Source organism: Diabrotica virgifera, chromosome 7 (genome assembly GCF_917563875.1).
Source record: "Diabrotica virgifera virgifera chromosome 7, PGI_DIABVI_V3a".
Classification (NCBI taxonomy): Eukaryota; Metazoa; Arthropoda; class Insecta; order Coleoptera; family Chrysomelidae; genus Diabrotica; species Diabrotica virgifera.
In genome coordinates, this window is record NC_065449.1 from 87,105,644 (window position 1) to 87,128,346 (window position 22,703).

The 22,703-nt window shown below is 34.0% G+C and overlaps 1 protein-coding gene across 1 annotated transcript in view; it reads right to left on the minus strand.

The window, feature by feature from the left end:
- Positions 1 to 1,078: 1,078 nt before the first annotated feature.
- The window catches only part of LOC114339933 (uncharacterized), a 69,412-nt gene continuing 47,787 nt past the window's right edge, over positions 1,079 to 22,703 (minus strand). Inside the window, exons 4-6 of the mRNA XM_028290618.2 lie at positions 16,713 to 16,829; positions 16,542 to 16,649; positions 1,079 to 1,220 (exon numbers count right to left, since the gene is read on the minus strand). Coding sequence (XP_028146419.1) covers positions 1,100 to 1,220; positions 16,542 to 16,649; positions 16,713 to 16,829 — 346 coding nt within the window. The 3' untranslated portion in view covers positions 1,079 to 1,099. The remainder of the gene's footprint in view (positions 1,221 to 16,541; positions 16,650 to 16,712; positions 16,830 to 22,703) is intronic.

The following is a 22,703-nucleotide window of genomic DNA, read 5'->3' on the forward strand; positions in this document are numbered from 1 at the left end:
TCCAAATTTTTAACAATTTTTTTTTTCAAATTGCAAAAATTATTATTTGTGGTTTGGACAATTTTTTTAAGTTTTTTAGACTATTCTGGACAAAAAAGGCCTCTTGTAATTTTTCTCTAAAGTTGACGGTTTTGGAGTTATAAGCAATTTAAAATTTGAAAAACGCAAAAATGGCCATTTTGAAGACTTAATAACTCGGTTAAAAATTATTATTATGAAAGTCACAAAGAGGCTAAATCAAAGTTTAAAGCCCCCCCCCCCCCACATGATCCTGAAGAAATTTGTGTCATCAATTTATTACTAAGCTGTTATTTTTAATTATTAACAATAAGCCGTAAGAGCGTATTGACGCGGCTGTAAATGTGAGTGCGAATAAGATGCCCGATTGGACTGCCGGAATGGCCTCTCCGGCACTCACCATAGACGGCCGCCTAATACGTGCTGGCGCTCATTATTATTACTTAAAAATAACAGCTTAGTAATGAAATTATGACAAAAATTTCTGCAGAATCTTGTAGGGGGGGGGCTTTAAACTTTGATTTAGTCACTTTCTGACTTTCATAATAATAACTTTTAACCAATTTATTAAGCCTTGAAAATCGCCATTTTTCGTTTTTTTCAATATTAAATTGTTTATAACTTGAAAACAATCAACTTTAGAGAAAAATTACAAGAGACCTTTTTTATCCAGAATGGTCCAAAAAACCTAACAAAAAACGGTCCAAAAACATTGATGTTTGCAATTTGATTAAAAGGAAATTGTTAAAAAAAATTGGACCACTTTTCACATGGGCGACTTCTTGAACCTTATTCTGGAATGTCTCACGAAAGTGATTATGCAAAAAATCTCATGGGAATATTTTTTCTAACAAACCCGCCGTTTTTGCCTTGTCTATTAAGTTGCAGTATTAGGACATGTTCACATCCTACAATCCTACTAAGTTACATCCGCAATTAACCTAAATAGTGTCCAATCCATTTTAAAGAACAAATTCCATCCATATAAAAACATTTAGTTCAGAAACTTAATGAGGACTGAAAGAGCAAAAATTTTGTTATATACTAGTAAAATAAAACATTTTTTTACTTTAAACGTTTATTAAAACATATCAGTCCAAACCGAATGTTGACAAGAAGAATATCTTTCACTGCAGTCGTGAGTTTTATTAGCTGCTCTATCGTAGTCATCTTCATCTTCGTAATCATCGTGAGGCTTGATCCTAATAAAAAAATTATATTATCATTTTTGAATTCTAATAAATACTATATTATCAAAATTTCACTCATAGAAACGTAAAAAAGGGCACTGATCATGGTAATCTGGGATCCGACAGGAGAGGCATAAACCACGAGGATCACAGGGCCTTTCAGGTCATCGACAAGCGAAACCTGTGTGATACGTTAAATAAAACACCTACAATTCAACTCAAAACATACAAAAGAATTGGTATGAGGAATGTACGGAGTCTGTACCAACATTTAGCTCATAACCTAGTATCCAAAATGCAACGCTTAAATAAAAATATAGACATCGTTGGATGTAGTGAATTAGATGGTCTAACAGTAGCAGAAGTATTATAGTAGACAAATACGTGTAAATACGTCTAAATCGCAATGGAGTAGCCGTTGTCGTCAACAAAGAAACCAATCAGTCAAAATACGCAGTACATCTACCATTACAGTATATGCAACATCGTGTGATAGCACATACAAAGAAATAGACAGCTTTTACGATAAATTAGACAAAACATTTGAAGAACCCAAAAAAGCAGTTATTGTCATTTTAGGTGATTTCAATGAGAAATTAGAAGGGACGGACAAATAATAGGCGAATGACTGGGATTATGCAATGAGATGATTATGCATTATCAAAAACACGTGATCAGTTAGTCCGAAGAATATACAGTATACAGTAAGGTGCAAATAAAAGGAATAAATTCGTTATTTCGTAAACCGGCGACTTTAAGGAAAAATTCCGAAACAGGTCGATTTTTATTTTTAAATTATGATATTTTGGCATATACGTCATACTAGTGACGTCATCCATCTGGTCGTGTTGACGTAATCGATGATTTTTTTAACTGGGAATAGGGGTCGTGTGCTAGCTCATTTGAAAGGTTATTCAATTCTCTATTCAGTAATATAAACATCTACATAATTATTTATAAAGGGCCTCAAAAGGAAATTTTAATTAAATTATTTGACAAAAAAAAAGAAGACTGCATGTAATTTCTTTAATTCAAAATACATAAGAGAAAATGTTTTTTTTTTTTTTATTTTTATTTATCCGCATCAACCACTCGGGTTATTAGCGGTACATTTATAATACAAAATAGATAGAGCAAAAGATACATTTTTAGAATATAAGAATGACAAAAATATGGAAATTATTTAGAGTTTACAAAGAAAAAAAGAAATGAATCATAATTTGTTATACAGTTTACAATGATTTACAAAAGATAAAACTTCATTGAATTTTGTGACCAGTGCTTCTTTCAGGCTGTTGGGTATCTTGAATATTGTTTTCGCTGAAGTGTATTCTGGACATTCTATTATTACATGGTTAACTGTGAGAGGTATTTGGCATCTTTGGCACATTGGTGGCGGTTCCTTGGAGATTACGTAGCTGTGGGTAAGTCGTGTGTGTCCGAGCCGGAGTCTGCTGATAATTACTTGGTCTTTTCTTTTTGGTGGCATAGGAAGATTTTTTGAAGATACGTCTGGTTTAATGGTTTTCAGATTTGTGTTTGTTTGATCCCATATTTCTTGCCAGATTTTGTTTACATGATTCTTGAATAAAGGTTTAGTGTCAGAGATTGGTATGCCTGTTGTAGTCGGAATGTTCACATTGTTTATCGCTTCGAACGCTGCTTTGTCTGCTAACTCATTACCAGTTATTCCTACATGGGATGGGACCCACATAAATGAGATGGTTTTCCCAGAAAATTGGAGCTGATGCAACGCGTCTTTAATTAGAAATAGATTGATGTGGGTAGGGTAAACATGTTTGATGGCCTGTAAAGAACTTAGTGAATCTGATAATATTAGTATTTGGTTTTCATTTGTATTTTTACAATGATTTAGTGCGTCAAGTATTCCTTGAAGTTCTGCGGTATAAATACTGCAGCCATCAGATAATCTAGTGGCGGAAATTACGTTTTCTGATACAGTAGCAGCAGCTATTCCGTTGCAACTTTTGGAGGCATCGGTAAAGAAAAGTTTGTAAGAAGAGTATTTGAGTAAATTTGTATGATATTGAAGCCTGATCTCAGCAGAGGTGTGTGAATGTTTGTTAGAATTATGTAAGGAGAGGTCTACTATTGGTAAAGAAACTGTCCAGGGGGGTGTCTGATATTTTTTTATGGATGCTAAGGTGTTTTGATTGATGCTATACGGTAATCGTTTAATGCGTTCGTAAAATGGTATTGCCTTGGTGGTGTAATTTCTGTATTGTTCCGGTGGTTCTTCCGATACTAAACTTGCGAGAAAGGTATTTTCCTTTGCGTTTAGAATTTTTGAATTGTAGCATAGTGATAGGTATTGTCTTCTGAGGTATAATGGTATTTCTCCTGCTAGAACTTGAAGGCTTCTTATTGGAGTAGTTCTAAAGGCTCCAAAGATTAGTCGTAGAGATGTGGTTTGAATGATATCCAGTTTTTTTAGTTGATTTTTGTTTGCTGTTTCATAACACATGCATCCGTAATCGAGCTTGCTTCTTATTAAAGTTTGATATAGCTTTAGGAGAATTCTAGTGTCTGAACCCCATTTATGATTGGATAACACTCTTAGTAAATTTATTCGTTGTTGACAGGATTGAATTAAATTGTTGATATGTGAAGTCCATGTGAGTTTTGAGTCAAATACTATACCTAAAAATTTGATTTCACGGACTTGTTTCAGAGAATATCCATTTAGACACAGGTTTAAGTTGTATTCCTCTCTTCTTTTGTCAAAGATTATTACTTTAGTCTTCTCAGTTGAAAATGTTAAACCAGTCTCTAACGACCACTTTTCTAGGCTGTTTAATGTTCTTTGTAAAATTTGCCTAGCTAAACCTATATTTTTACTTTTAACATATATTACTAGATCATCAGCATAAATACTAGCTTTTACAGGAAGCTCTATATGGTTTGTTATATTATTAATTGCGATTAGGAATAATATTGGGCTTAAGGCCGATCCTTGAGGAATTCCATTATGGAGTGATTTCGATGTTGATATGAATCCATTGGTTTTTTACTTGTATGGACCTGTTTTGAAGAAAATTTTTGGTAAAAGCGAGAAACTTACCATCTATTTTCCAGTTTTTCATCATTTTGAGAATATAATGCGTCCATGTCGTGTCGAAAGCTTTTTTAATGTCAAAAAATATTGCGATTACTTTTTGTTGTTTTGTAAATGCTTTATGAATTTCCGATTCTAGTGCGACAATGTTATCAGTTGTCGATCTGTCTGAACGGTATCCGCTTTGTATTGGAGTAAAAAGGTTTCTATTTTCCAAGTGCCATTTCAGTCTTTTACTTAATATTCTTTCCATTGCTTTGCATATATTACTGGTGAGCGATATTGGACGATATGAGGATGGTAAGTTTTTTGGCTTATTCATTTTTAAAAATGGAATTATAATTGCTTGACGCCATATTGAAGGGAACTTTTTATTTGTGTAAATATTGTTAAAGATGTCGACTAAAATTTTCTTTGCCGATTCCGGTAATTTCTCAATAAATATAGTTGGAATATCATCAGGTCCTGGAGAAGTTTTTTTAGCATTACTTAGGCTTTCGTTAAGCTCGTCTAGTGTAATAGGCATATTGAGAGGGCATAAAATATCTTCTATTTCGATCTGTGACAATTCGGATTTTTCTTTGTGTTTTAAGAAAATAGAGTTATATTGGTCATTGTTTGAATGTAGTTGATAGTGATCTGCTAAGATTTCTACAATTTCTAGTTTATTTGAAGTAATTAAGTTATCTGTAGTAATGGTGTCGATATGATTAACTTTGTTTGAGCCTTTTATTTTCCTTATTTTCTGCCATATATCACTTATTGGTGTAGATGAATTTATTGACGAGACATAATCGGCCCAGCTTTCTTTCTTAGATTTTTTTATTAGAAATCTGGATCTGGCTCTTAAGGCTCTAAATCTAGCTAAGTTGACTTCGGAATTGTGTTTTTTAAATATATTAAATGAATGTTTTGTTTGTTTCAAAGAAGTCTCTATTTCGATATTCCACCAGGGTATGGGTGTTTTAGTGGTAGCTTTAGTTTTTCCAATCGCTTCTCTTGCTGAATCAACTATAACATTATTAAAATTTGTTATTGTTGTGTCTACATCTTCTAATATTTTGAAGTCTTCCATTCGTGCAGTTACTAAACTAATGTACTTTTCCCAATCTGCTGACTTTAATTTCCATGTTTCATATGGTTTTGTGTTAATGTTTGCGTCTTTAATATGAGTGATTAAAATTGGTAGATGGTCGCTGTCATATAAGTGTGAAAGCGTATTCCACTCAAGTAGTGGTGCTAAAGTTGAATCGCTGAGGGATAAATCAATGGTTGAAAACGTGCCATTGTATGCGTTGAAACGGGTAGGCATTCCCGTATTTAATAGTACTAGTTTGAGGTTGTTAATTATTTCCAATAGAGTTTTGCCATTTTTGTCAGTTTTTTCAGATCCCCAAGATTCGTTATGACAGTTTGTGTCAGCCAGAATTAATTTAGGAGATGGAATTTGTTCTATCACTTTTTGTAGTTCTAGGAGTATGGATTCGTCTGGATGTGGTAGATATATACTGCAAATGTTGATTTTGAAATGATGAAGTATTGACACTGCAACCGCTTCTAAATTTGTGTTTATCGGAATTTCTTTGGACTCGACAGTAGATTTCACAAAGATACCTACACCACCGCTAGCTATCTGCTGCACTGGTCTACATTTAGTGTAAGATGTATAGTTTTTTAAATTTACTTTATTATTAGAAAGTCGCGTTTCTTGTAAACATATTACTAAAGGTGAAAATTCATTGATTAGTATTTTTAAGTTTTCGATATGGCTGTAGAAGCCATTTAAATTCCATTGAACTATGAATTTGTTATTGAATAGGGTTACAGTCGCTTTCTTCCTCAGTCACAGAAGAGTAGTTGTCTGTTCCGTTTAGCTTTTTTAAAATCCTTGAAATATTGTTTTTAAGGCGTCGGTCGTTTGCGTTTGCGTGCACCATTTGCAATTCAGCGCTAAGTCCTTGTAGGTCATTAGTATAATCCTTTGCTATTGTTTCAGGCAATTTGGAGCCTATAGCATTTGTAATATAGTCACATAGTTCTGTATATTTTAGTGGGTAAAGAGTAGTGGCTGACGATAAAATGGCTTCTATAGGTTTCATTGAGGTTTCGATGTTAAGTGCTTTTTTTATTCTTTTGGGTGCAGATTGCTTTGGAGCTGGAAGTATTATTTTTTGATTTTCTGACTCTATTATTTCAGGAGATGTTGAAATTTGTCTTTTGATAGAAGTATGTGCTACTATGTTGGTAGTATTAGATGATGATTCAGATAGGTTTTGTGAGTTGGAGGAGGCACTTGGTGGTGGGTTGGTTATAGAAGTAGGAGGAGTACTGGATTGATGAGCAGTTGGAGACTCTGATGTAATGGATTTTTGATTTATTGGATAATTTTCTGTTTCAGAAATATTAACATTCATAGGTTGAGATAACTGGTCAAGATTTTGTTCATTAGTTGATTCAGTAGTGCAGTTTTCATCTTTATGCCCTGTGGTATTACATTTAGAGCAATTTAGACCATCTAAGGAAAGATAAATTCTGTAAGCGGTGTTGTCGTGAGATATTAGAAGTGAATTTGGGATAGACTTATTAATTGTTGGAGAAACAAATACTTGACGCCTAAAGCTCAATATATGACTGTATTCAGATTCAGGCATGCCAACTTTTAAAAATGTTATTTTAGACACTGCAGTAAGCTCCAATTTTTTAAGCTCTTCTTCGATTATAGTATTTGGAATACTGGGACAGACACCTGATATCACTAGTCGGCTTGCAGGAGTAATTAATCTTCTGATCTCTATGTCATTTCCTTGTATTGAAACGGATTTGTGATTATGTAGTAAATTTTCTACGATTGTGGTGTTACTAAGATAGATGCATACTCGGTTGTTTGAGATTCTGGACGCGAAGATGATATTTTTTGGTTGTACTATAGTTCCTATTGCTGTTATGTATTCATGTATTTTTATGTCTGGTACAGATGACAAAACGACTGCTTGTTGCTTGGTGGGGAAGTTAAAATTCGTTACGGCGTTGGAATAAGTAATTGTTGAAGATGTTGAAGAGGTAGTTTGTGTTGATAGTGGTTTGGTATGAGTTAAATTATCGCTATCCATTTTTAATTTTTGCTTTCTTCATTTGAAGGAAATTTTCTAGAGCCGCTCCTGACTTAATTTAAATAAGCCGGTTATTCGGCGTTTTTATTTTAAATAAAAATGGATTTTCTGTTGGTTAGGTTTCAGCAATATTCTTTAAGAAATGGTTTGATATGGTCGAAATGAAAATTGTACTTACAATTTTCTTCTCTGCACTTAAAAACCACTTTAAACTTCACTCTTATTACAAACTTGTTTTCTAATTATTGGTATAAACCAACAAAAAACACGTTTAATCGGAGCTGAAATGTATCGATACTTTTATAACGAGTTCCAGGGCCGGAGTCCCGAGAGAAAATGTTTATTTCACAAATAAACATTGCTTTTCGATTAAATTCAATGTTTAGAATTCAATAATTTAGAAATAAAAATCGACCTGTTTCGGGGTTTTTCCTTGGGTCGCCGGCTTACGAAATAACGAATTTATTCCTTTCATTTGCACCATAATACTGTATACATAAAAAGCCCCTAAGTATGAAATGGTAAGGCACTATATTAATTAGATCATTTTAAACCAACAATTCTGTAACGCGACAGTATCTATTAAAGCTTATTCAAGAGCAGATATAGAAAGTGACCACAAACCTGTTTAGTAAAAAAGAAACACAAACTAGACAAAATACAAACAGTCACCAAAACACCTAGAATTGAATAGACTGAAAGAAGCTGATCTCTTTCAACAAATCAAATATTAAATACACAAGAAAAATTAAGAGGTAGAACGCCAAGGACAACTTAAGAATACAGAAAAATAAAGAGTGTGTGTGTGTGTGTGGAAAGATAATGGCATGGAATCAAGTCCATTTGCCACAGAAAGTTGTAAAAGGAATTTTCTTATAGTATAACTACAGAGATGTGGGTTATGCCGTTTTAAATTTGTATTTTATTTTCTTTAATAAAATTTACTAAAAGTTCCAAGGTGTTTTTATTGGCAGCTAACAAAATGTGTGTGAGATTTAATGGAAGAAAATATTTCATTTCAATAAGTGTACGAATTAAATCATTGGATTTTTTTAAATGTTTTTTGCAACCGAAAAATATATGATTTAGATCTCCGTAAGAGTTCTGATCACAACTACAGGCCGAGGACTGTATAATGCCCAGCTTAGCAAGGTGCGATGGAAATCGCCCATGATTTGTTTTAAGTCGAAAAACACTTGCCGAAAAGAATTTTGAAGTAGGGTAGTTGAAAATATATAGAGGTGGGGATGGTAGGGTAGGATGTATTTTAAAGTAGGTATTTTGTGAGTTTTCTACAGTATTTTCCCACTGTCGTTCCCATTTTAATCTTATTTTATTTTTTATCAAATGAAAGACGTCTGATAATGTATAAATATTACAAAGAACTCCGTTAAGTACTGCTTCCTTAGCCAAACTATCAGCTTTTTCATTACCTAGTATACCTGTATGACCTTTGACCCATACAAATGTTATATTTAAATCTGCTATCAAATTTTTTAAATTGCATAATATAGGACATTTCATTCTTTCAAATTTTATGCTTTTTATTGACTCCAATGCAGACTTAGAATCAGTTAGTATTACTCCATCTCGTAAATTATTTGATGTTAACCAAGTAATGCCCTTCCAAATTGCTATAAGTTCAGCAGTATATATGCTACATATTTATGGTAATTTAAACATAAATGATTGTTTTGTATTTTGGATAAAAACTCCACAACCAACTCCGTGTTTTGTTTTTGATCCATCTGTATATATAAATGGCTTATTGACTAATCCACCTAATATGGATTTTAGAAGGGTGTGATTTATATGATGGTATTCTGTATAATTGGGTATTATGACTCTGTGTGGTTTTATTAGTGATCTATAGGGTATGGTATACATAAACAATGTTTTATTTTTACCAAAGGAAATGTGATCAGCATTGGTCTCAACGAAAGCTTCTGCCAGTGGAGGAGAATTCTTTATTTTCCAAAAGCGGTTTGTTAAATCTTCTTTTGCAATATCACTTAATTTGTTGATCATGTTTGACTCTAAGGATTTTAGTTTTAAAAGATATTTTTGTGATAATAGCTGCCGACGCAAATCCAAAGGCAATTCATTACATTCTGCCAGTATTGCTTTCACCGGTGATGATATCATTCCACCTATGCAAGTTCTAAGACATTTATATTGAACTCTGTTTATTTTGTTTAGATTGGTGTTACAAGCAGATCCGTATAAACAACATCCATAGTCAATGATAGACCGCACATAGGCTCTATAAAACAATAAAGCTATACCAGTAGCTGCGCCCCAACTTCGATTTGTTACACACCTAAGCAAATTATAGCCTTTCTCACATTTGTTTATTAAGTGACGTATGTGACTCGACCATAGTAACTTGGTGTCAACAATGATACCTAAATACTTAAACTCTTTAACTACCGACAAGGTACGCACACACAGAGTGAATCTCTCTGGTGCACGTAGTCTATGCCTGGTAAAAAACATAATAGAGCATTTTTCTGTTGAAAGGGTCATACCAGTTTCTTCTGTCCATGTGCTTACCTTATGCATAATATTATCAAGAGCCTCAGTGCATGCTTCATAACTATTTTGGATGGTGTATATACAGATATCATCTGCATATTGTATGCAATTTACGGAATTATGAAATAGTGAATGAATATTGGCAGAATATATATTAAAGAGTATAGGACTAAGCACGGATCCCTGTGGCAATCCATGATAAACAACCCTTGGACCATGTAACACATTTCTATGGTCTCTAATATAGACATGTCTAGAAAAATATAGTTGCAATATATTTAGAGCAGTCGTTTCGCTAAGACCAATCTTAACCATTTTCTGTTTAAGTATATTTATATTTACAGAGTCGTAAGCCCCTTTTATATCTAGGAATAAACAAGCTAGATACTTGTTGCCAGAAAAGGCAATCTGGATGTCATTTACTAAATGAGTTACTGCATCCAAAGTACCATATCCCCTTCTAAAACCGTATTGAGTATTAGGTAAGATATTGTTATACTCCATGTACCACTCCAGTCTTGTTTTTATCATTCTTTCGAACGTTTTAGTTATACATGACATTAAAGATATAGGGCGATAAGAGGAAGGCATATTTCTATCTTTAGTAGGTTTTAAAATTAAACAAATGGTAATTTGTTTGAGATGCTCAACATAGTTTGAATTCACCCACCAATCATTGTATATATTTAGTATAAAATTTTTAGCAACTTGGGGAAGATTTTTAATAATGTAATATGTAACATAATCATTACCCGGAGCAGTACATCTAGAGGTCTTAATTGAAGCTTCAAGTTCTGTTATATCAAAAGGTGCATCCATGTAGTGGCTGCCAATTTTCTCGTTCGGACCTTCAAGCATATTTGGCACAAAACTAGGTGCTACAATATCAAAAATTTGGTTTATTAGTTCTTCAGATAGAGGATGTTTTTTAAAAGTTGAGTTTTTGTTCGATATTTTTTTTATAAAACTCCAAATTTTTGATATTGGGGTATTTTTATTTAATTTGTTAATAAAATTTTTCCAGCATAGTTGTTGCTTTTGTTTAAAAAGTAATTTAGCTTTGGCCTGAATATGCTTAAACTTGAGGTAATTTTCATAATTCGTGGTCATTTTATATTCATGGTATGCGTCTTTTCTATCATTAACAATTAAAGTGCATTCATTATCCCACCAAATAGGATTTGGAGGTTTTTTACTGTTACCTGAACGAGATTTCATTGACTTAGAAGCTGCATCATTTATTACTTTCATAAAAAAATCAAAGGAGTTATTATTACTATTATTGTTATAGATTTGTGTTTCGATTAGGTTTTGAAAAAGCGTCCAGTCAGCTGAAGACTCAATCCATTTTCTAGAGGGTGTTTTGTTAGTGGGGATATATTCCCGAGATATAGTAATATGGATAGGGAGATGATCTGAGCCAAGTGTATCATTCAGAGGATTCCATTCAGATAAACTTAAAAGGCTAGGTGAGACAAAGGTAAGATCTATGGCAGAAGGTCTTTCGTTAGGTCTGACTATCTTAGTAGGTCGTCCGTCGTTTAAAATAATTAGGTTAGTTTCTTCTATAGCTTCTACAAGTCGATTTCCTTGTGAGTTATCTATTGTAGGGCCCCAGAGACTGTGATGACAGTTAAAATCACCGCATATAATGACATCACCCTGTAGTTGTGAAAAAAGATTATTCCAGTCAGTCTTAGTTGCTTTTATGTTGGGAGCTTTATAAATGGAGGCTAAGGATATCTTAAGGTCATCGATATATGCTGCACATATTTCTATTTTGGAATTAAAGTTTTTACGAATTGAAATTTCATGATAGCATAGGGAATCTTTAATAAGTATGGCAGTGCCTCCGAATCCATCAGTTCGATCTACATGTAATATATTGTAAGTTGGTAAATGAAATATTTTCTTTTTAGATAACCAAGTTTCGTTAAGCATAATTAAATCAAATTTAACAGCGTGATCGTTTAGAAAATTAATAAGATTAGCTTTGTTTTTAGTAATGGAGTTACAGTTCCATTGCAATATATTTATCATCTACTTAATAATAATTTTCGTCACTATCACTATCATTGTATTGTATCGTATCTAAGATTGTTTTGAGTTCTGTTTGTGTTTCCTGGATAACTAGTGGATCTGGGTTTACCAAATTAAATTTTTTAAGCATATTTTCAAAACTAGAAGGAAGTTTCTGCAGTATCTGTGATTCTAATTTTTCTTTGTATGAATGGAAAGCTTCTCTATGTGGATTAGGAATGATAGGATTTGAAGCGGTATTTTTAAGTTTAAATGAAGGGGGTTTATTAACTGAAAGGGGCGAACTTACTTTGCGCTTTTTCGGCTGTTGGTAATGTGGGCGTGGTACCCAATTTTTATTACTCGTAGAGGGGGAATTGTTCGTGTCAATATTACCATTCAGCTCAGGGAAATTGTTTAAATTATTTAAAATATCGAAATTATTATGTGTTACTATTTTAGCGTAAGACGGATTTCTTACAATAACTTCAGCTTCTTTAAATGACACATTTTTTTCAGACATGATCTTTTTAATTTTTAATTGTTCCTGGTATTTCGGGCAAATTTTTGATACGGACTGATGGTCATGCTTTTCACAGTATATGCAGTAAGTGTCAGAAGTGCAATCGGTATCATCATTTTCATCGTGGGTTTGACCACATTTTTTACATTTAGTTGTAGTGCTTTTACAGTATTTGGCTGTGTGGCCATATCGAAGGCACCTGAACCACTGAACTACAGGATATATGTAGGGCTCTACAGCAAATCTCACCAAATCAATTTTAACAAATTTTGGCAAACTATTTCCTAAAAACGTCAAGACGATCATTTGTCTAGGGACAAACTGTGTCTCATTATCAGAATCAACTATCCTACGTTTCATTCTTTTTACATCTACAACTTTATGTTCACTTTCGATATTCTCCATTATATACTTTTCGGACAAAAATGTGTCAATTTGTCTGATAATTGCCTTTTTATGGTTGAAAAAAATAGGTATATACGCGATCAAATTATTATCTTTTATTAATTTATGTCCTATAATGGCATTAGCAATATTATAAGATTTAAAAATAATTTTTACTTTATTTCTCCCGACTAATTTTATGTCAATAACATGTGTGTTAAAAGTAGTATTTTTAAATAAATAGTGCCCAACTTTAACAGCCGATAAATGACTTTTTTGATCAACCGGTTCAACGATAACATAGTACGGTCCGATGTCTGTCGAAATATATTTGTTGTCTAAATTATATATTTTATTATCAATTTCCATTTCGCCTTGTATATCTTTCTCATCTGGTGGGTCTTTTCCAGACGGGGGAGTACCCCGTCGGAAGAGTTACTCATTATAATATTAAAAAACTTGTACTTGCCTTAACTATGGGTTTATGAAATAACAAACCAAAATAAGATATCTACCTGCCTAAATTCGAGCAAAAAGTAATTAAGCGCGTGTAACAAAACCAACCTTACTGTTCGGAAGACACACTAATGAGAAAAATAAAGAGTGTTAGAGAATATCCTGAATATGCAACATACAACAATAACTGGAAAGTGATACATCTCAGAGAAGTAACCAATGGATAAGGTAATTTTCAATATTTTAATATTTCTAGCATTTTGTTATATCGGCCTTTCAAAAGCGCAGATGTATACATTTTGATTTCTATCTCTACATATGTGTATGTAGTAGGTACTTGGATACTGAACAATAATAATCCAATACTTCAAATCCAATACTCCAAACTGAGTAATAAATACTAATTCTCTCCTCTAATATCCTGTACATTCTGCTATTTACTTTTCGCAGGAAAATCTTTAAAATATTTCAGGTTCAAACTTAATATCCGATAACCACTGCATGTTTTTGCATGATGTTTCTTTGATAGTGTGACAAATGTCGACTTAAGAGGATGGGTACGTATTTTCGGCTTCAATGCTATTCAAATGGGGATTAATTTTTTTCGAATCCTGAGAAAACTGATAGTATTTTTGAAAAATTTAAACGTAGAATGAAAGATTACGTTATTGGCGAGGGCCGAAAGTCCCTGAGAACTTCTATAATGTTTATTTTAATAAGTTACAGGGGTGAAAAACTAAGAGAAAATTTAATGTGATATTTAATTTAAAATATCTGATTCAAAATAAACTTTTTATTTATTCTAAGGGATTTTCGGCACTCGGTAATAATATAGTCTTTCATTATGCCTTTAAATTTTTAAAAAATATTTATTGGTTTTTTCAGGATTCGAAAAAAATAAACACAATGTCCGTGGTAATATTTCCAAATCTATCTTAGTCATACAACGCTCAGTCGAATAGAATATTGTCAGCATACTGTCAGTCAGACAGTGACAATTTTAAATATTTGACATGGCATCGGGAATATTTTGAGTTGTTGATTAAATAATATTGATAATATAGTGTATTTGATAAATAATTGATTTAAGACGTGAACTTAATAAAAAGTTATTTATTGTGTATTATTTGTGGAAGTTCCAAGCAGACAATACATCAGGATAATCTATTCTGTGATCCAAGTATTGTGTTGTTAAAGATGTTCAAAATTGTAAGCGTTCCATAGTAACAATATAGTATTAAAAAATCACTTAAACACTTTTCCTCTTTTCTCGATTGAGTATTAGTTTTTGTTGTACATATAAATTATTACAATCATTGAATACATAGTGAGTGAAAAAATTATCACATTATTGAATCACTGAATTAATAATTTGCAATTATAAAAATAACAGTTATTCAAGAACATTCAAAAGCCATCTCTTTAAATTAATGATGTAATCATACCAGTGATCATACCAGTGTGAATTTTACTACACGTAATATGCCGTGTAAAGACAGAAAAAGTAGGGATATCCATAAAATATTTGCGAGTTATGTTCCAATGGCCTTAAGTCAATCAGTTTGTCATGTAATAGTGCTTTAATTCTGTTGAAGTGACAACTTAGTGCCGTCATTCCATTTTTTTATTTTTCTAAAAACTTTAGAAGTTCAATATTTTTATGAAATTGTGTTTTCGCATGTCTTATCTTCTGTCTGATTGCGTAGCTTCTTTGGTAAACTTTTATAACAGAAGAAAATTAAATCGGATTTAATAAATCTGGTTTAACTCGGAGATCAAAACAATTAGTGGGCTTCACATGTATGATATGTATGATATGTAGCATAGCACATATGCGCCATGTATTTGGTACAGTGAATAAAAGAGTAGAGAAAACTTATGCCTTTTGCAGTTCCAATGGTATGGCCTGAACCCGTCAACCAACAATGACTGAAGGTTACTCTAACAAAGGAAACCACTAATATTCCAATTTTATTTGTTTTTCCTCTGTCTCTCAAAACTCAGACTTGCTAGTATGAACTGCTAATTTAGATTTGAAAGATATTGCCTTGAGAAATAATAGAGACACCACTACATCATCGAAGTGATATTAACAACAGTGTGTCAACTCCAGTTTTACTCCAAATGCTGGTTTCAACGAGACTTTGAACTATGATTTATTTGGACAACAAATTGTACATATTCAGTCCGAATAGAATCCAAACAAAGAAGTAGAGAATCAGCTTTTATAATATTCAGGGGATAGGAGCAAACTTTCGGCTCCAATGCTATTTAAATAAATTCATTTTTTTGGAATCTCGAGAAAACTAAGAAGTAAGTATTTTTGAAAAATTTAAACGCAGGATGAAAGTAAAAAGTCACTGAAAACTTCTATAATGTTTATTTTAATAAGTTACAGGGTTCAAAAGAAAAAAAATTGAGTGTGATTTTTAATTTTAAATATCTCGTTAAAAAGAAACTTTTTGTTTATTCTAAGGGACTTTCTACCCTCGGTAATGATGTAATCTTTCATTCTACGTTTAAATGTTTTAAAAATATTTATTAGTTCTTCCAGGATTCGAAAAAAATGAACACCATGTCCGTGGTGATATTTTCCGAATCGAACATTCGCTACCTTTGTCATACAACGCACTCAGTCGAATAGAATGTGGTGACAAGACAGCAACAAACGAGGCAACTAAATCTTTGATACGGCTTCAGGAATATTTTGAGTTGTTTATTAAATAATATTAATAAATAATTGATTTAGGACGTGAAATTAATAAAAAGTTATTTGTTGTTTGGAAGATCCAAGCAGAGAATACACCAGGATATATTCTGTGATTCAAGTATTTTCAAGTATGTTCCAGTTAAGATTTCCATAGTAACAATATACTTATTATTAAAAAAGTAACTGTATCACTTTTCCTCTTTTCTCGATTAAGTATTAGTTTTTATTTTATAGTATAGAATATAAATTATTCTATATAATAAGTGAATAACTGAATTAAAAATTTAATCGATTATACAAGTAACGGTTATCCAAGCACATTCAAAATCCATATCTAAGTTAATGTTGCTAATGTCATTGTCAAATAACGTTTACATCTCCATACCAGTGAGACTTGTACTACACGTAATTTGCCGTGTAAAGAAAGAAAAAGTAGGGATCGCCATAAAATATTTGCGCCTACGCTCTTAAGACGTTAGCTTGAAGCAAAAGTTTGCGTACATAATCATTAAATAATTACCTAAAAATAGTTTTCATTAATTCTTGATACAAAGTTCCCTTTCCTGGAGGTACCTGACTAACTTCACAAATTGCTTTCTTCAAGCAAGCTTTTCCATCTTTGCTTAACCTGAAATGAAATAAGATATACGTTATAAGTATATACATATTTTCTGAAAAATAAATTTCTTACGCTGTGAGTAGTTTTTCTAGTTTAACATATAGGTCCCTTCTAGTCCTTCTATGGATTTGGTGATAGATTGGATGGACGTATGAGTTATCTATCTCGTTATAGTTTCTTGCACCGTAACTAAAAAATTAAAAACAATGGCTTTTAATAAAATTATTTTGAAATAAATATCGAATGTGATACGAGCCCTTTTCTTAGAAATTTTTTGTTAGAATTATCATATTCTACACGCCTACTTTGACTGCGCTGGTATATCATGAATATAGGGCTTTTACTGATATATTGTAACCATTACTGATACCATTGTTTTTCATGCAAAACCAAGACTTATTTAATGATTTGGTATCGTAGGTTTTTCCAAGGTCAACAAAGATTAAATGGATAGTTGACCTTCTTTCTATGCGTTTCTTTATATTATGCTGTTTACTAGTGACTGAATATCCGTCTATAAAAGAGCTGTGAAACCGCTTTGATGTTCTGATTCTTTAACTTTTTCTCAAATTCGGTGTTTTATTACTCGTGCCTAAAGCATTGATAGGGAACAAATTACACTACTTCCCTGTAATTTTTGTAGTTTTTTTTGCTTACTTCCTTATAAATCGAAGATATTATGGATCTATTTCATTCTTTGGGTGGCGGCTCGTCTTCATTGAGGCTCTTATTAAATATAACTGCAAACATGTTAATTAATTTATCTGGAGCTGCTTTGCGTAATTTCTAACTTATACTTTCTGAACCAGGGACTTTCCCATTCTTACGAAAATATCCATGTCTGTCAGTGAGTAATATCCTCTGTATATGCCCATAAGACGAAGTCATTGAGCGTTTTTTTTTTCTGGGTACATAGTACTCTAAGAACTTACCAGGCTATGTTCGCTCTTGTATTACCGGCACAAGTATTTACTTCTTCCGAAGTTCTTTCCCAGTAACTGTTTTTAGCAAATCTTTACTTTTTATTGATACTAATCTTCTGTGCTCTTTACAAGTATTTCTATCCTCGGCAGATACAGTAGCTATCCATTTGTTAAAAGCTTTCTTCTTCGCTTTCACTAGAGTTCTCAGGTTATGGGTCCACCAAGAGACTTTCTCTTATAGTTATTACCGGTCTTTCCCTAGAGCTTCTTTTGCAGCATGATGAATATAAGATTTAATGTTGATATAAAGGATTTTAACTAATTTTTGGTACGGTACATACAGGGTGGGGCATTAGTGTGACAAATTCCAATTACTCGTTTGTCGTAAGAGATACATCATCATCATCATCATCATTTGGCTCTACAACTCTATGTGAGTCTTGGCCGCGTTTACTATTTCCCTCCATTGTTGTCGGTCCTGAGCAGCTATTTCCCATTGCTGTACTCCCATTTTGCGTAGATCGCTGGCTACTGCGTCCTTCCATCTCTTTCTTGGGCGACCAACTGACCTTTTTCCATCGGGCATTTCCCAGAATGTGGCGTTTAGAAGTCTTTCGTCACTTGATCTTAGTACGTGACCCGCCCATCGTATTCTGTTTGATTTAATGTAGCGTACTATGTTTTCATCTCTGTATATTGTCTGGAGTTCATCATTGTGTCTTCTTCTCCATTCTCCTGTTGTCTCTTCTCTGCAAGGCCCATAGATAGTCCGCAGTATCTTTCTTTCAAGTACCAGTAATTTTGTTGTTTCCCGCTGATTCAGAGTCCAGGTTTCGCTTCCATACGTTATTGTGGGACGAATTATTGTCTTATATACTCTTATTTTTGCTGGTCTTGAGAGTATTTTTGATTTAAGTAGGGTCCTTAACGAGTAATATGCCCTGTTTCCTGCAATAATCCTGGCTGCCACGTCCTTTTCATAGTTATTTTCAGATGTTATGATCGCTCCCAAGTACTTAAATTCTTTGACGACTTCAAAATTTTATTCATTAATTCTTACGATTTGTCTAACCCTTGGTCTTGGGTTCTTCGTAACCACCATGTACTTGGTCTTGTCCTCGTTGACCTTAAGACCAACTTCCTTGGCTCCGTTCTCGAATAGGGTGAAAACTTCTTTTGCATCTTTGGTGGATTGTGCAATTGTGTCCACGTCATCCGCAAAGGCTAATAGTATTTTTGATCCTTGGGCGGCAAATCCGTTTGTCAGTTGTGGCTGAGCTTTCCTTACTGCATGTTCCAGTGCGAAGTTAAACAGCAGGGGGGCGAGAGGATCTCCTTGTCTAAGTCCGGTGTCAATGAGGAATTTCTCCGACGTGTTGCTGCCAACTCTGATTCGTGCGGAAGCGTTCTCCGTGCTCACCTTTGCTAATCGTGCCAGTTTTCCAGGTACTCCCATTTCTACCATAGTCTCCCACAATACTTCTCTGCTAACAGAATCGTAAGCTTGCTTGAAATCCACGAAGATTTGGTGTACATCGCGGTTGAATTCCCAGTTTTTTTCCAACACCTGGCGTAGGACGAAGATCTGGTCTATAGTCGACCTTCCCGGTCTGAATCCGCTTTGGTAGTCGCCTATTATTTCCTCTGCGTATGGAGTTAATCTTCTAAACAGTATTATGGATATAATCTTGTATGTTGTATTAATTAACGATATTCCTCTATAGTTCCGATATATTTGTTTGTCTCCCTTCTTGTGAATAGGTATTATATGGCTTTCATGCCAGTGTTTCGGTATTTCTTCTCTTTCCCAGACTTCTCTTATAAGATGATATATCTGAAGATGTAGTTTGTCTCCCCCTTTTTTAGTAGTTCCGCCTGTATGCCGTCTGGGCCTGGGGCTTTATGGTTTTTCAGGGACGAAATTGCGGACTTTACTTCAGCTAGTGTGGGCCCTGGTATTTCAGGTTCGGCTAACTGGTACTGTCTTTGTTGCCCTGTCGTTGTGGGGTTTTCTGTATTTAAGAGTTGCTCAAAATATTTTCTCCATTGGCGGCTTATCTCTTCGTCGTCAGTGAGCAATTGTCCTGCATCTTCTTTTATAAATCTTGGGCTGTTGATCGTGTTGCCCGTCATTGTCTTTATGTCCCTATAAAACTGTCTAGACTGACCGTTTCTATGTTCCTCCTCGAGTTGCTGTATTCGTGCTTCTAGGTACTGTTTCTTTTTTCTTCTCAAAAGTCTTCTCGTTTGAATCCTTACTCTGTTGTAGTCTTCCCTGTTCTCTTCTGTAGGTCGCGTTAGTAGCTCCAGCCTCTTGATTGCTTTCTGCTGTAAGCTTTGTTAGCACTCCTGGTCAAACCACTGGTTTTTCTTCTTGTTATTCTTTTGTTTCCCTATCGCTTCCGCTGCTGCGCTTTCTATGGCGTTTGTTATATTTTGCAATTTCTGGTCTATGGTCAATTCTGGTGTTGATGTCTCTTCTTCTTCCATTGTCTGCAATTTATTTTGGATCAGTGACTGATATTGGCGTTCATTATCAGGTAGATCGAGCCTTGAAATGTCCCATCTGTTTCCTTTGTTGGCGTTGCTTTGGATCTCTCGTGTTTAGCCTTGTTCTCATTTTTATTCTGACCAGGAAGTGGTCAGAGTCACTTTCTGCTCCCCTTAAACTGTGTGCGCCGATGATATTGCTAGAGTGTCTTCCGTCGATGAGCACGTGGTCTATCTGGTTTCGTGTGATTCCGTCATTTGACACCCAGGTTACTTTATGTATATTTTTCCTTTGGAACTGCGTAGTTTTCACTACCATATTGTTGGCTACAGCGAACTCTGCCAATCTTGAGCCGTTATCATTGGTGTTATCGTGTAAGCTATGTGTACCGATCACCGCTCTAAGATGGTACTCTTTACCTAGTTTGGCATTGAAGTCTCCCAGTATGATTTTGACGTCGTGTCTGGGTGCCATTCTGTACTGTTGTTCTAGAATTTCATAAAATTCCTCCTTGTCGTCTTCATTTGCTTCTTCAGTTGGTGCGTGGGTTGAGAAGAGGGTTAGGTTAAACCATTTTCCTTTAAGCCTTAGAGAACACATGCGCTTGTTGATTGGTTTGAAATCAATTATGGCAGACAATAAATGACACTAGTATCACAATAAACGGTACCCAACTTGAAAAAGTAAACGAATACAAATACTTGGGAACCCTTATCAATGAAACAGGTGACCAAAAACACGAGATAAAAAGACGTATTGAAATTGCCAGGTCTACTTTTATAAAAATGAAAAAATTATTTTGTAATCGTGATATTAGTATTCATCTACGAACTAGAATGTTAAAATGCTATGTATTCAGTACTTTGCTCTACGGTGTTGAGTCATGGACTCTTAAACAGAGGAATATTAAAAATCTTGAAAGCTTTGAGATGTGGTGCTACCGCCGTATATTAAGAATAAGTTGGGTGGATAAAATTACAAATGAAGAAGTAATACGCAGAATAAATAACAAGCCAGAAGTTCTACTGAATATAAAAAAGATAAAACTTGAATACTTAGGCCACCTGATGAGGGGACAAAAGTACACATTCCTACAAAACATAATGCAAGGAAAAATCCAAGGACGAAGAAATCCAGGCCGTAGAAGAATGTCCTGGATGAGAAATTTGAGAGAGTGGTTTGGCTGTACCACTAACGAATTGTTCAAAACAGCAGTAAATAAAATTAGAATCGCCCTAATGATATCCAATCTCCGATAGGAGAGGCACTCAAAGAAGAAGAAGATGGCAGACTTGAGTTTTCCGTTAACTACAAACCCACATCAAAATTCGTGCCTTTCCTCTTCTCCTGACCAGAAAACCAGGGAATTTTCCATTTGCAGGCTTCCCGATCCTGTCCATCTCATTTCCTGGATCGCTGTTACGTCCATCTTATATTATTGAAGCTGTTTTATGGCATGTGTTGCAATTCCGGGCCTGAACCAGCTTAGCACGTTCCATGTGCCTAAAAGAATGTCCTTATTTCGTAGCTTGGGTCTAATCCGTGTTTCATGTCTATTCCGAGGCAATAGTATTCGATTCGTAGCGTCTTTCTTTTTCCTTGTGTGGGTTGCTGGTCCATAGCAAAACCCCCTTTTCGGAGGACCATTTCTCCCTTCCTCGTCAGCCCTGACCCTGCCTTCCACCGGGGTTGGTTACCCAATCTCCAGCAAGGTTGCTCAGGTTCTCCGGGGTTCACCCGTGCAGTCTAAGCCACACTTCGTGGAGGTGAGGATAGGAATTGAGTAGGAGAGGCTAGAGATGCTAACTGGAAACAGCATCATGTATTGCGCTTCACTACCCCATTTGAACCCCGTAAGAGATACGAAAAAAAGTTATTTAGGTAAAAGTTGGGGAACTGATAGTATCATAATTTTAAAATATTTTCAAATATACAGGGGCGTGTGTATTGACAGGGTGACACAAACTTTTGTTTTTTTTTTAATACAACACCCTGTATATTTTTACCTTTTTGGATTCTCCTCAATGTTTCCATTCTTAGAATATATGATTTTGTAATATTATACGAGGTAATTTAAAAGATAATTACGTTTTTTTGTTAATTTCGTAGCAATATTTACACCCTGTAGAATTGTAATGATTTAACATCAAATTTTTATTTTGTGTTTAAACGATTTTTAATACAGTCTACTATTGTAAAACATTAACGGTATAGCGAAATGTTAAATTTTAGTATACAGGGTTGGTCGAAACTCGGAATGAGTATTTTCTGAGTTTTCTTAAATAAAACACCCTGTATTTTAGTAACGTAATGAAATGATATTTTATGGTACTTTTTTATTTATTAAACATTCCCTATACCTAAGTGCTTTAATTTGTAAGTTATTCGTGATTCTTTAAGCCAAACATTAATTGCAAGAAAAATTAAGTAAAATTTTATTAGGCGGTCGTGAAAATATTCAATCAAAAATAATTTTTCGAAAAAAAAATACATCATAATCTGGCCTGATCCTTAATTTATTATTATTGGGTGAAATATCCAAATAAATTCGTAGTTAAGCATAGTCGGCTATAACACTAAATTTCCTTAAATATTTGACATTATACTATTTTTATAGATCGAGTTGCTTTTTTACCATTACTAATATGA